Source organism: Artemia franciscana, chromosome 5, assembly GCF_032884065.1.
Source record: "Artemia franciscana chromosome 5, ASM3288406v1, whole genome shotgun sequence".
NCBI lineage: Eukaryota > Metazoa > Arthropoda > Branchiopoda > Anostraca > Artemiidae > Artemia > Artemia franciscana.
This window is the reverse complement of record NC_088867.1, coordinates 41,984,128-41,998,748: the sequence shown is the minus strand read 5'-3', so window position 1 is coordinate 41,998,748 and position 14,621 is coordinate 41,984,128. Positions and strand designations below refer to the sequence as shown.

General features: G+C 34.2%; 1 protein-coding gene across 1 annotated transcript in view; it reads right to left on the bottom strand.

The window, feature by feature from the left end:
• Positions 1–264: 264 nt before the first annotated feature.
• Positions 265–14,621, bottom strand: part of LOC136027429 (uncharacterized) — a 57,374-nt gene continuing 43,017 nt past the window's right edge. The window contains exons 5-7 of the mRNA XM_065704699.1: positions 11,115–11,235; positions 7,268–7,378; positions 265–694 (exon numbers count right to left, since the gene is read on the bottom strand). Of these exons, the coding sequence (XP_065560771.1) occupies positions 663–694; positions 7,268–7,378; positions 11,115–11,235 (264 nt within the window). The 3' untranslated portion in view covers positions 265–662. The remainder of the gene's footprint in view (positions 695–7,267; positions 7,379–11,114; positions 11,236–14,621) is intronic.

The following is a 14,621-nucleotide window of genomic DNA, read 5'->3' as shown; positions in this document are numbered from 1 at the left end:
TCTATATTTCATCATTTAATTATGCTTTTCTTTTTTCTTCTTTGTTTCATCCCGTGCTCTAGAAGAGTCTAAACTTGAACTGTTAATTTCCCTATTCATAGAGCTTGTATGACAAAAAGACTCGCCATTGTTAGTTAAAAAACCAGAAATCCTTTTTTGATTTGCAGGAATACTTTCTAAGACCCCAATGCCTCTCTATTTCAAAGAAATAAAAACCAACTGAAAGAAATAAAAAATAGAAAAAAACTTTCATTTTAAGCCAATGACAAGCAATGTCAATTTTATGTCTGGGCAACTGTTTAATCAGTAAACATAAGTATAAAACTAAATTTATAGACAACTAGCAATTGAAGTGAATATGAATATCCACAGTTAAATACAATTTGTCATGCACAAAGCGTCAGAAAAGCAGAAGGTCAAAAAAGGTCAAAAAAGCAGAAGGCCAAAAAAGCAGATTTGTCATGCACAAAGCGTCAAACAAGCAGAAGGTCAAAAAAGCAGATTTGTCATGCACAAAGCGTCAAAAAAGCAGAAGCGTAAAAAAAGCTCAACAAAGCGTCAGCAAAAAGCTTAGTATTTTGCTAAAAGAAATCCCGAATACATGAGATGCTTGAGAAAAATTCTAAAAATTCTGAAATAGCTAAAGAAGGCTTGTTTCCAATTCACATTTCTGCCATCTCAGCCTTTGTGGTCTCTGAAAGGTAAAAAGCACATTAAATTGTTTGTTTCCGTATTTAAGAAACGTTGAAAAACAGAAATTATACTTAAGACAAAAAAGAATGGAAATATGGTAAAAACAGAATATTTGAGATGGGGCACAATTTCTAGGTTCCATTATACCCCCTCTCCTATATGGGGGACTCCAGGTGAGCAAAAAATATAAATACCATTAACGCTTTGAAATATAAACATTACTATCATGATTGTTATATTTATATAGTTAATAGAAGTCACATTCCACCTATTGTATTTATAAAGACTCAATTTCCACTACTGAATCATTCCTTATCATTGATCAGAGATATCTTTGGTAATATTTTGCTAATTTTCCAGATAACTCGGCATTTCCCTTAGTCGTTCACAAAAATAGAATAGAATAGAGTATATTTATGCACTACAATAGCCTGAGCTAGCATTAGCATGTCATGACAAAAATAATTTATACCTTCAAAAACACTCACAGGAAAATAAAAAAACATATTAATCAAACACGTATTAATCAAACATTAAATATTAGTCATTTCAATATTATTAAAATGACGGGTAAAATACGGGACAAATGATTTACCATATCTCTCAGTACTATAGGCTGAGCAAGTCAGTAATTGTGGACAATTCTTTTTTATTTGTCGGAGTCTAGTAACTGGTCCTTCAGTTGGGGGGCTCTCAAGGTTGGGTGGTAGACGAAAATTAGTTGGCGAATTCAAACAATTTAGTCCAAATCTATATGTTAAGCCATGTCTACGACTATCAAGTGAGTCCAGATTGAGTTGTTTCAGTGCATCCTCGTAAGTTGAGTAGTTTCGTCCAAGTATAATTTTTACAGCTCTTTTTTGTATCGTCTCAAGTCTATCTGTTTGATCTTTTGTCAATCCCGGATGCCAAGTAGGGGTTGCAAACTCAAGAGAAGGCCTAACATAGCTGCAGTATACAGATTTTAAAACCTCAGTTGGTGTACCAAATCTTTTTAGGTTGGAAAATGAATGTAAGAGCGAGGCGCCTTTCGTCCAAAAGTATCCCAAGTATTTTAACAGTTTTTTTTTGTTGGCAGTATAGAATTATGAGAAGAGTGGTTGTTACCCTTTCGGAAGGAAAACGTCATTTAAGAGCTCTTAGTTTCACTGACTGTCAGTTTTACCTTTCCTAATTCAGCTTTTAGATCCTGACAGATTTCGATCAAGTCAGACTGTTCAGTAGTCTGAGGGCTTAGTCGCACTGATAAAACAGTTAAATCATCACCGAATTTAAAACGCTCACGAATTGTTGTTAAAATACGGTTAAAAACAATAAGAAAAGAAAGCGGGCCAAATTTAGTCCCTTGTGGCGAACCACAAAAAATATTTACAAATTCAGATGGCTCATGATCAGGGAGTTGGACACACTGAGATCTTTCAAAAGGAAAACTAGCGAGCATTCGTACAACAAATGGACGGGCACCCATAGCCTTTGCTTCTTCCACAACTACATTATGATCAAGACTATCAAAAGCCTTAACTATGTCTGCAAATAATGCATCAACATAGGCCCCATTATTTTCTAAGTGTTTAAGGATAGTATCCAACAATGCAACCAAATGTCCGGATCTAAATCCAAATTGTTGGGAATCAATATTATCATTTATGTCCTCAAATAAACAATCAAAAATAAAACTTTCAAATACTTTTGAGAGAGTGTTTTCGAAATCGGCCTCATATCAGTAATATCTTTAGGTCCCTTGCATTTGGGGATTGGCGTTATATCCGCCTGTTTAAAAATACATGGGAAAACACCATCAATAAAACACTGGCTAAAAATTGCCGTTAAAAGAGTAGATAAAAGATCAGCACACTCAATAATCAATTTAATCGGTATCTCACTAGGATAACTAGATTTACAAGAATCAAGTGCCTTCAACTTTTTAGTAACTGAACAAATCTCTAGTATAGGGATATTTGAAACTGAATCATTCGGTGGTAATTTTCTTAGTTGCGGATGAATTTTACACATTGATGCAAAAAAGTCATTAATTTCACTAGGTAACAGGGGTTTACCACTGACATCTCTCACTTCAACTCTGGTTACTTTTTTGCCGATAATATTCTGAACTAAATCATGGAACTTCCTTGGGTTGGATTTATCTATTTTGCTTATTATTTTAGACCCATACTGCTTACGGGAACATCTTATTTTATATACAATTAAATTTCTTACTTTTTTGAAATCTTTTACGGGTCCAGTTAAATGCAATTCATTTCTCACTTTTATGAGATTCCGAATCTCTTGAATAATCCATGGCTTATCATTAGATTTCACATATATTTTTTTGTTGGAAAATTTCACAGTATTTTTAGAACAGTTCCTTACAGAATAAACTTGCCATTTTGTCACCGTCAGACAATGAGAGAATATCACGCCAGTCACGATCTGTGAGCCATTTCTTGTAAAGATTTACTAGTTCAGGTGTGAAAGGCCTGTACACCACACTATTTATTTGTCTATTTGGGATAAATGATTGGGTGTCCAAGCAACACACAGGTGATCACTCAAACCTAATGGGGGTAATGTAACTGGAATATTATAATATTCAGGACAGTTGCTAAAAATGAGATCCAACATACGGCTACCTCTTGTGAGAACAATGACAACCTGCTTAAGTGATAGTGAATTACTTAGCCATTTGGCATCAAGTCATTGAAGTCACCTATCATTCATCAATCTCAACATTCGGACAAAGAACTATTTGTGAAACATATTTTTTTTTCAAAGAAAATCTGCTTTCGAAACTTGAGGACATTTCTACTAAATTAAGTTTATTTACAATATGAGGAATTTGGTATCTGATTGAGAATCTAGCTCTTTCTGATTTGATTGGGGGAAGGCAATACTTCTTGGAGCGGACGTGGTGGGAAAGAGAAATGGGATTGTCAGTTATACCAAAATCATGGAAATAATTTGTTGAGGATTGGATATCATAATATCACGTTGCTGTATGCACGTCCTTCAGATGTTTGAGATTAAGTATAATGAGAAAAATGTATAAAGTTTGGGTTGTTTCTGGCAGATTTGTAAACCTTACAGGCTATTAAATAATTTCTTAGACCACACTGCTTTTTCATTTACGAAAAAATAATTGAAGAAAAAACGGGTTTAATTTTTATAAAGCAGTGAACAAAATAAAATAAAAACTACACTTTAGCTAACAAAAAATAAAAATACTCCGTTTTTTTAGTATTTCGGCCCCACGTCCGGGAGCCTTTGTCAGAGGAAAAAAAAAACAAAAAAGGAGAAAATTACAACAATTTAAGACTTTTTTTTAAGACATTATAAAAATGCCACGACAATTAAACCAACATAAAAAATATAAACAATAAAATATATAAGAAACAAAACTAAAATTATAAAACAAACACTCCCGCACTGACTGTAACTTTAGAAAAACTGAAGTAATTGTTTATATTGGCAGTTTCCTCTGCCACAATCGATGTATAAATGGGAATCTATTAAAAATGAAAATTATAAATACTTGCAACAATACGAAAAGAGGTCACCCAACCCCAAATCCAATAAAAATCTTACAGGTTAATGAAACACAATTATGAATTATAAATTGAATGGTTTTTTTCATTTGCTATTTTAGCTGCCGTCCGTTGACTTCTTACAGCATTGACCATGCTTTAACTTCCGTTCGCAAGGTTATTACTCGTTTCAGGACAATTATGCAAATCAATACTCATTGAAGTTTTTGACTGGTCTTTAATTAAACTATTATAAATTGAATTCATTTTAAATTCCCCTTCATCTCTATTGATACTAATATCCCCATAGATTTTTTTATTTCTATAATTTCTCTGAAACTTTGTAAAAGTCCTACAGACTTATCAACAATTTTTGTCTGATCAAATAAAATACTATGATGAGAAAAATTATACACGTGATCCGGTATAGCGGATTCAAAAGTTTCAGGTTTTTTATTCTGTCTTAGCGAGGAATCTATCGCATTTTTGTGTTGCTGTAGCCTATTTTTTAAATTCTGGTGTGTTCTACCTACATAAAATTTACCACAAGAGCATGGAATTTTGTATACCCCCTGTTGTATATTTCTTGGAACTTTATCTTTTCCGTTTTTTAGCCACGAGCGTATATTTTGTCCTGATTTAAAAGCTGTTTTTAAATTATGTTTTTTAATTCTCTCCTTAATTTCTGTGACAACCTTGGGATATAAGGCAAAGTTATGTAATTTGGCTTTTGATTTGATCCATTTTCTTCTAATTTTACAGGTTCCAGTAACTTTTTTTTCTTTTTTTCAATTATTTGAGAAATCATATTTTCGGGATATCCATTTCCTACTAGAATATCCTTAATAAAATTTAATTCACTACTAATGTATTCTGGTGAAGCTAAATTTAACACTCTATCAACTAAAGAAATAACTACCCCCCTTTTTACTTGGATCGGGTGGTTTGATGTGAAAGACAAATAGCGGTTGTTATTAGTTGGTTTACGGTAAATTAAAAACACTAGTTTATTATTCGAATTCAGAGACTTCACATACGTCATCAATCTTTGCACTAGCAATGATAGTATCAATTTCTGATTTGGTGATTGATGGAAATGTGGTATAAACGTCAGCAAAAAAAGAATTGACTTCATTAGCTGAGGTCAAGGTACCGTCCTCTTTTAACAGCCTTAGATTTCTGAGTGTTGTCTTACCGGTAAGTCTTTTTACTGTGGAATGCCATTTGTGGGAGTCTATTGCGAGTAAGGGAGTAATTTTATCCCTCACATACTGTCTCTTGGTGCGCTTGTTCAGTTTAACAATATGATTACGCAACCTGGCTGAAGCGACGGTATCACCAGCGATATGAAGGTGACAACGGTTTTTTATTAAATTCTTCAGATCATTGGTTATCCATGGTTTATCAGTGTTACTCACAGTAATAACTTTTACGGGGAAACAAGTCTTAAACTGCTCCTGAAGCATAGTATTCAGCTTATTGACTTTGATATTAATATCCTATTCAGAGCAAATGTCCTCTAACTGATAATTACCGATCCAGCGACCAAATGTAGATATCAAGTCCTCAGTAAGTGGTGTATATTTGACTCGTTTTGGCCTCGGAATTGCCGAACTAGCTTCCCAGAAGATGATAAAGTGACCAGAATTCAGAAGAGGTCCTAGGGATATCGGTGTGTAAAAAAAAGTCTGTCAAATTTTTAAAAATTGAGTCAAGTTCTTGCCACTTTGATGGGAAGGCATTGTAACAGCTTGTTGCAAATCTTAAATATTTGAAACCCATTGCCTATTAGTTTGATTAAAGTCTCCGGCAATAACAAAGCCAGGAGAGACATGCTTGCGGCGCATTTTGTCTAAGAAAAACTAAATGGGTTCAGTCTAATCTTATCAGTTTTTAGCGCTTTCAGGATAATAGACCGAAGCAACAATTAAACATGAAAATCTTTTTGATAAGCGTACTGGTTGCATTCGGTCAATAATATTTCGCGGTTGGAGTCAATAGGCTCACTTAACAGCTTTGAGAGTTGGTCATTACGAACATAAAGTCCAACGCCTTCTCCTCGACGATTCAAGCCACGATCATGACTCGTATTAAAGTAGCTTGCGTAACCTTTGATGCGCACCGATTCGTCAGAAGTGTCCCAACATTCATTTATTATTATTATTGAGGAGTTGTTATGCCTGGCAATAACTCCAAGTGCATCAGTTTTGTTGTTCAAACATCTAGCGTTACACACAAGAATATTTGACAACTTACGTTGAGCTAAAGGACGTTCGGGCTTAAGAACGGGCGAGCTGTCCTTGATATGGCAGACGGGGGTTCGGTCAAATCTCTTCAGACTCAGTATTTTAGGTGTTCTGGATATCTTGATTTTCACCAGGTTTCGCTCAAACACTTGTTTTGGCGAAGGACAATAGTCACGGCTTGTCACTAGTACCGAAATAGCACACCCCGTACGCCTTCCCCTTTCATTTTTCCCTGCCCGGCATCCACGTTTCTTTCTTGTCGGATTGTTTTCATTGGTGGACGATGCGCTGCCTGTGACTTCTCACAGTAAGTGTAATGCAGTTAGCGTTGTCAAGATAGATAACGCGAAAAAGATGGAATGGAAATGCAACTTTATTATGTAAGCTTTTGGCACAGCGACGGCTTCAACAGAAGTGATTCTGGTACTCAAAAATAGAGTGAAAAAAAAACTGCATAAGTCAATATCATTTCACCATGAAGAATCAACTTCCACGCACAAATATAAAGCTAAACTATGGTAAGATTTTTGCTAGCCAGACGGCGCAAGAGACATCTACTAATTCAACCAATTTAAGTGTAAATAAAGCTGTAGAAGAAACACATATTTTTTTTCAGCAAAGCGAAAAGGCTTTTCAGGCAAATTTGTGGGAAGGTAGCTGCCAAAATATGAAAATAATTTCAAAGAGTTCAATTTTGCAAACACTTGAACAGAGGCTTAGGAGTTAAAGTGACTAAGAAAAAATTCATTACATGAGGTCAATTCCTAAACTGACTGAAAGAAGTAAAACGGAAAACTTCAGTCTTACCTGACACTGAAGCACCTGAACCTTCAAACTCTGCTTCATTGCCGACTTGTGGGCTGCAACGAAAACCTCCAAGTACAGGGTACAAGGGAAGACCAGTCTCACCAGTTTCACCTGAACGATGCAAATATGCACAAATGAACGTATTTTATTACAATGTATACTATAACATTTACAAGTTCCTATTTCAATGCTATAATGTGCACTGTTGCTGAGTTTATTTTTTGGAGGGGAAGGGGCTTTTTATATTGATATTAATCCAATCACAATATGTTGAAAGTGAACACATGTGGACAGAAATCTTAGAAATGTTTCAAAATTTGTATGGGTTGGCTTATTATCCTATGCCCCTTTTGAATGGTTCTGGCCTCAATATTCTCAAAACATGCACCTACGATAATAGGTTTAATTTACTGTTTGATAAGCAACTGAATAAGGTAACCAGGAATTTTATGTTCTAAATAGAAAACAATATGTTAGCGGTCTTAAAAGCAGAGTTGGACGATGAAGTTCCACGACAAACTTAGAAAGATTTTTCATAGAACAAATGAATATCTAAACAGGATACTTGATTTTGTTTACAGTCACTGCTGTGTAAGAGAACCGAATTGGTAAACAAAAGAACTTAATTTGAGAAGGAAAGTAATTTTACGAATGGGGTTCAATCCTTTAAATTTTCACTCAGTAAACCTAAGTGGCTTAGTTTATCAAAAGGAAGACTTGAAAAACGTGCTTGCTGTTTAAATGATTGTGGCTAATCATTAACCGGAAACAGTTGTTGAAAAAAAAACAAACTCGTGGTTGTTACACAGAACGACTATAAAGATACTGAGGCTTGAAGAGATTTCGGTTTTAAGCGCTGAGAAGCTGTAAAGATAATTTGCCGAACAAAATTCTATTTTTGTCAGTCAATTTAAATTGACAAAGGATTGGTATCTTTGCTCCTGAAGCTGAATTTTCTATCTGACGTTATTTATCTTTAGAAAATATTAAACAAAGCATTTATTTGGAAAATTTAAATTTTTCCTCAGAATTCAAGCTCTTAAGAGTCCTCTTGCGGGTTTTTGTTTAGATAGAGTGTTTGTTGAGCCATTATAATAAAAAGAACCAAAAATATGCAGAAATATTATCCCTGGTCAATCAGAACGTCTGGTCAATATCCCTGGTCAACAATCCCTGGTCAATATTAGGGCTAATATCGCTGATTAGACCAGAAGAAAGCAACACAATTTTATATCTGAATTAGATACTTAGATTTATTATCTACGTTTTACTTTTATTTCGGCTATATTCTCTTTTTCTCATTTCTTAGGTCTAAATTCTTTTTTTTAAATTCTCATCATTTTAAAATTGTCTCTGCTTTTGTTTATTTCCTATTGAGTGAAATTAGCCATGTTATACAGACAAGATATACAATACATGTTTTTGTATTTTAAATTTTACTGACTGAACTGCCATTCTTTTAATATTTTTTTTTGTCTTACTTTTATATTCATACCCACAGATAACCAATTCTTTCTTGGATACTTCTATCGTCTAAATTCAAATGCGTTACACTTACTAATCAACTGCGTCCATTTTACCGACTAAAAGAAAGTAAAACCAACGTGAAACACGCAAAAAATAATAAGAGAAACCAAGAACATCAGTCAAGGGCCATTAAAGTTCACAGAAAAATAATATACTTGTTTAACTTGATTTTTACAGGGAATTTGTTTGGGATTTTTTTTTGACAAATGAACTGATTGAGGCTCTTGAGTTTAAGTTTAACTTAAGCTCAAGAGCTTAACTTAAGCTTAAGATCCACCAAAATATACTCTACTGAGTTTACTTGGATAATTCCTCTTTTAACACAATTGAGGCACCTTGAGGTACTATACGTTTCATAGCGTAAATAAGTGACAAATATAGCTATAAAAAAGATGGAAAAATAAAATAATGAGAACCACTAAAAAAGACGGCATTGAATTCTGTTTTATTTTGCTAAATAGTTCATGGTAACGAACCGTAAACAATGAGCATCTTTTGCTACTAGTTGCTGAAACTCAAAAAAAAAAAAAAATAGAACAATTTCTAAATAAAAATAAGATGTATTTATTGTTACTGAACTCCGGTTACGATCCCCAAAGAATTCAAAATTATTTTCGAAAAGGGTAGAAAATACCACCACAGAGAAAAGTGATCTTGATGAAAATTACACCATCAGATTTAACACATTCAGACCTCTAAACATATCCTGCCCATCGAGAGTTTTCAAGCCCTTATTTCTAAAAGTGTGAATTTTTTTATTTTCAACAAGTCACCTCAAACTTAGGCATCACTTAAGCTTGCATTTTTACAAGTATGATTGTATAATGGTCGGATAAAAAAATGAGAGCCTTATGAACTAGTCTTTAAATTTCTTAAAGTTCAAGTTCGATTGATGTCTATGAAATAACAATAAAAAAAATTTTTTTTCCAAAGCTTCAGGCTACTTATCCTATTTTCTTTACATCAGTAAAAGGCTTTTCCTAAGCTACTAGTTTTAAAAAATTTTAACTACAGGTAAATATCACAAATAAATTCATAAACTATGTGTAAACTATGGGAGATATTCACTTTTAACATTTCCGGCCAAACCAGGATTCTAAAAGAATATAAATTTTGGTTCTATGCATTTTTGTTACATTTTTACTAGGCCGTCAGAAATTGAGGAAGGGGAGGGTTTAAATCCTGTATCCTCCAAGATATGGCCTTGATTACCACTCAGAAATTATATTGTCCTATAACATGTACACAGTCGAAACAAAATGAATAGTTCTCTACAGGAATTTATTTAGAGTCTTTCTTTGAGTGGAAAATTAAATATAAAAAGACAGATTTTTTTTTTTTAAACTGAAAATAAAGAATGACATTAAAACTTAAAACGAACAGAAATTATTGCGTATATGATAGGGGCTGTCCCCTCCTCAAAACCTCGCTCTTTAAGCTAAAGTTTAACTCTGTGTGACAACTCTACTTTTTAAAACAATAAAACATTTAGCGTAAATAGTGATATATATTTAAAATCAACTTAAGAATTTGATTCTTCTGATACATCAATTAGTATCGAAGTTTCGTTTTTTCTGAAGCTTCTATTACTATTGAGCCGGGTTGCTCCTTACTTACAAGTCATTACCGAGAACTCTTTGACAATGGGCAAAGTTTGTAACTTGCAGTTCTTCTCCTGGGGACTGTGGGTGATTAAGTCATCTTCAAAGACATAGTTATTAGATTTTTCGACTATGTTAAAGAGAATGCCAATCCCCAAATTTTGATCGCGTGACTTTAGGAAAAAATGAGCGTGGGAGGGAGCCTTGCTGCATTCCAATTGTTTGGTCATTTGAAAATGGTACTAGCGATTTTAATTTTTGTCCGTATGGGCCCTCTTGCGATATTCTAGGACCACTGGGTCGATACATCCACCCCTCGAAACAACACAGATATGTGATCTTTTTTCAGACAAAAAAATCACAAAATTCCACTATTTTGCAGATAGGAACCTCTACCATAGGGCTTTCTGATACGCTGAATCTGATGGTGTAATTTCTATTAAACTTCTTTCACTTTTAGAGGTTGTTTCTTCCTTTTTTCAAAAATTAGGCAAATTTTCTCAAGCTTGTAAGCTTTTATATGTACAACTGAACTTGATCAAACTTATACATTTGAAACAAGCATAAAAATTCAATTATTTTGATGTATCTATTGGTATCAAATTCCACTTTTTAGAGTTTCAGTTACTAATGATCCGTGTCAACCAATTACATATATAAATATATTTATACGAAAAAAAAAAAAATCAGAATAATGAACAATGAAAAGATGTACTTACTCTTGTCATCTTCATTCGAATTTGATTTTAATTTTTTCCAAGTTACTACGAGAAATCCTACCAAAAGTAAAAGACCAAATGGAACACACAATCCAACAATAATGGAGGTGAAGTGATTTTCCTAAAAACAAAACAAAATTTACCGCTTTAAAGAAAATCAATGCATTTGACACAAGCAACAAAAATGCATTTCAAAATTTTATGAGAATTTTGTTCTGAGAGCAGCACTTTGGTTTTGACCCGTTTTTTTTTCCTATACCGCCGATCTCGACTTATTCCTGGAAACTGGTAATGGTCTAACCTTGGCGGTTTTTACGAAAATTGTGGACCATTCGGTCCACAATTTGGATAAAAATTCACAATGATAAAAATTGTTTATCATTCGGTTTTACAGGCTTGGGATTGTGGTAGAGAAATGGTTTCAGATGTGTCTGATAAACTTTAAAAGTTCTCTCGCTGCTAAAGAAATTAGAGCTTATCCTCTGCTCCTTTCTAAGTGGAGACGTTAGAAAGTTGGCCTATGGCAAAAAAATCAACTTTAGAACTAAGACAGATATAATTTTTTTTTTCGACGGCAATCGATACCTCTTGATGAGCTAATCAAAGTATATGTCATCCATATACTTGGTATACCAGTTAAAAAGCTTCAAGGGGTTGATAACTTCAGTAGTAAGGTACACACTGAAACCAAAAATAGGCCGATACAAATTATGAGACATGTAGAGGACTTGTAAGTAGCCGTCGGCTTTTAGGTCAAAATTACCTTTGGCAATGATGGGTTAGCAACTTTTGCTAGTTGGTGTATCTATTATTTGTTTCCAGTGTATTTGATGGTAAAGCCAATTTGGTTCCAGAGTTAAGACATGTGGGGGAATTGTAAGTAATAATCGGATGCTAGGATACAGTCATCTTCAGTTCTGAGGGGTTTGTAACTTTGCTAGTTGGTGTACCCATTTATTTGTTTCCGTTGAACTTGATGCCTATCACGGGAGAGGGACTTGTAAGTAAGAATCGGTTCACTTTGGGCTAGAAATTTGTGCAAATTGGTGCCCATTGTATTCGATGTCTATAAATATGACGGTAAGAAAGTTCGTATCGAAGGTCTATCACTCACTGTAACCTAGAATTAAGTGTTTTACGCAACGGGTACACATGATAACGTAAAACAACGAAATAATTAAACTCCTTTGTGAGATATACCAGTTTGAAAGTTTCAAGGGGTTGACAACTTCAGTTTTAAGGTACAAACTGAAACCAAAAATAGGCCGATACCAATTGTGAGACATGTAGTGGACTTGTAAGCAACAGTCGGCTGTTAGCTGATAATCATCTTAGGCAATGAGGGGTTTGCAACTTTTGCTAGTTGGTGTAGGCCTACTTATTATTTGTTTCCAGTGTCTTTGATGGTTAGACCAATTTGGTTCTAATGGTAAGACATGTAGGGGACATGGTAAGTAATAATCGACTGTAAAGTCAACTTTTGAACTAAGATAGATAAACAAAATTCTCGACGGCAATCGATAGCTCTTGATAAGCTAGTCAAAGTATGTGACATCAATTTTTTGGTAGAAAATTGCTTCATGGGATATACCAGTTTGAAAGTTTCAAGGGGTTGATAACTTCAGTAGTAAGGTACATACTGAAACATAAAAATAGGTCGATACCAATTGTGAGACATGTAGGGAGCTTGTAAGTAACAGTCTACTGTTAACTGATAATCATCTTCGACAATAAGGGGTTTGCAACTTTTGCTAGTTGGTGTACCTATTATTTATTTCCGTGTATTTGATTGTCACACCGATTATTTCCAGTGGTAAGACATGTAGGGGACTTGTAAGTAATAATCGGCTGTTAGACTACAATCATCTTCAATGATGAAGGGTATGTAACTTCTGCTAGTTGGTGTGCCCCTTTGTTTGTTTTTGGTGAACTTGACGTCTATTACGGGAGAGGGATTTGGAAATAAGAATCGGTTCACTTTGGGCTAGAAACTTGTGCAAATTAGACACATTGTATTCGATCTCTGTAAATCTGACAGAATTAAGTGTTTACGCAACGGGTACAAACGATAATGTAAAACAATAAGGTACGCAACGGGTACAAACGATAACGTAAAACAATGAAGTAGTTTCAAAATAATTAATACAGTCTCATCTTTGGTATTTTGACCATGAAAAGTAACGGATAGCTTTATAATATCAACTAGATTGTATAAGATATTGTTTCAATTTTTCATCCGTCACGATGTCTACGATTGAACAGAATAAGGTTGAACTGGTTGCAAAGTCAATTTGCTAATGATGTCATGGAACTTAGTTGGAAGGAACTTAGTAGCTAATTATGTCATGGATCTTAGTTGGTATTATAAAGTTATCCGTAACTTTTCTAGATAAGAATACACTAGGTGCGACTCAACTAAATATTGGACATGTCATGCGACAAGGCTGTGAATAAAATGTATCGGAAATATAAACAGTGATATTAAAAGTTTTCGACCATCCAGATCATGAAAACAAGTGTTAAAACTCTTAAAAAATATAACTGTAGTAGTCGTCTAATATTTACAAGAGAAGTAAACATGGTCCAAGATAGAAAAAGAGGAATTGTATTCGTTGGTTATGCGAAACAGGGCTAAAGAACACGGAACAGTAAAACTCCAGAGGTAAAAAGTTCAGTAGCAAATATTGTAATATGTAATAACTTATAGTATATTGTAATAATTTATAATAGGCAAAGATAGAAGGAAGAGAAGGTCAACTTTCGAATATGAGAAATGTTTATATTACATATCATGCAAGTCACTTGGTATAAACACTAAAAATGAAACTAACCAAGAAAGAAAAAAAAAATCAGTTTTGGCTAACTTGTCTCTAGTGCGACGATAACTGGGTTGTGGTAACTGTAATACGTCACTAGATTTTTGGCTAACCATTTTGCTGGCGATTCCATATCCCTTTCTGTTACAGAAAACAGAACCAATCTGTCTTTTCTCTCACAAACATATTAGATAAATAGTCAAAGCACTTCGCCATGGATCAATGACCATTTCATGTCAAAGGTAAAATAAACTGTGGACAGATTTGTAGAAGTTTTTATTTCCTCAAAATATACGATTTTCCTACATTTCCTAAATGTCCTGCTAATACTTAAAACATTTTTTCCCTCCCACAATCAGGATTATCAGTCACTCTCCCCTTTCTTCATACATTTGTATATTTATTCTGTCTCTCTATCGGGTTGCCTCCATGACACCTTTAAAACATGCGGAACCTGGGACGTCCAGCATCCACTACTGTAAGCCGTGTTTGATGTACGTTCACCTTCGAGATCCATTTTCACGAAAACATAAGACTGGAATCAGGAACAAAAATCTCGAAGGTTGGGGTACACCAACTAGTAAAATTTACAAACCTCTTATCACCGAGCCTAACAGCCGGTTCTTACTTACAAGTTCCCTGAAACATCGGTTAAATATGTTATACGGCATTTAAAGCTTATTACAGATTC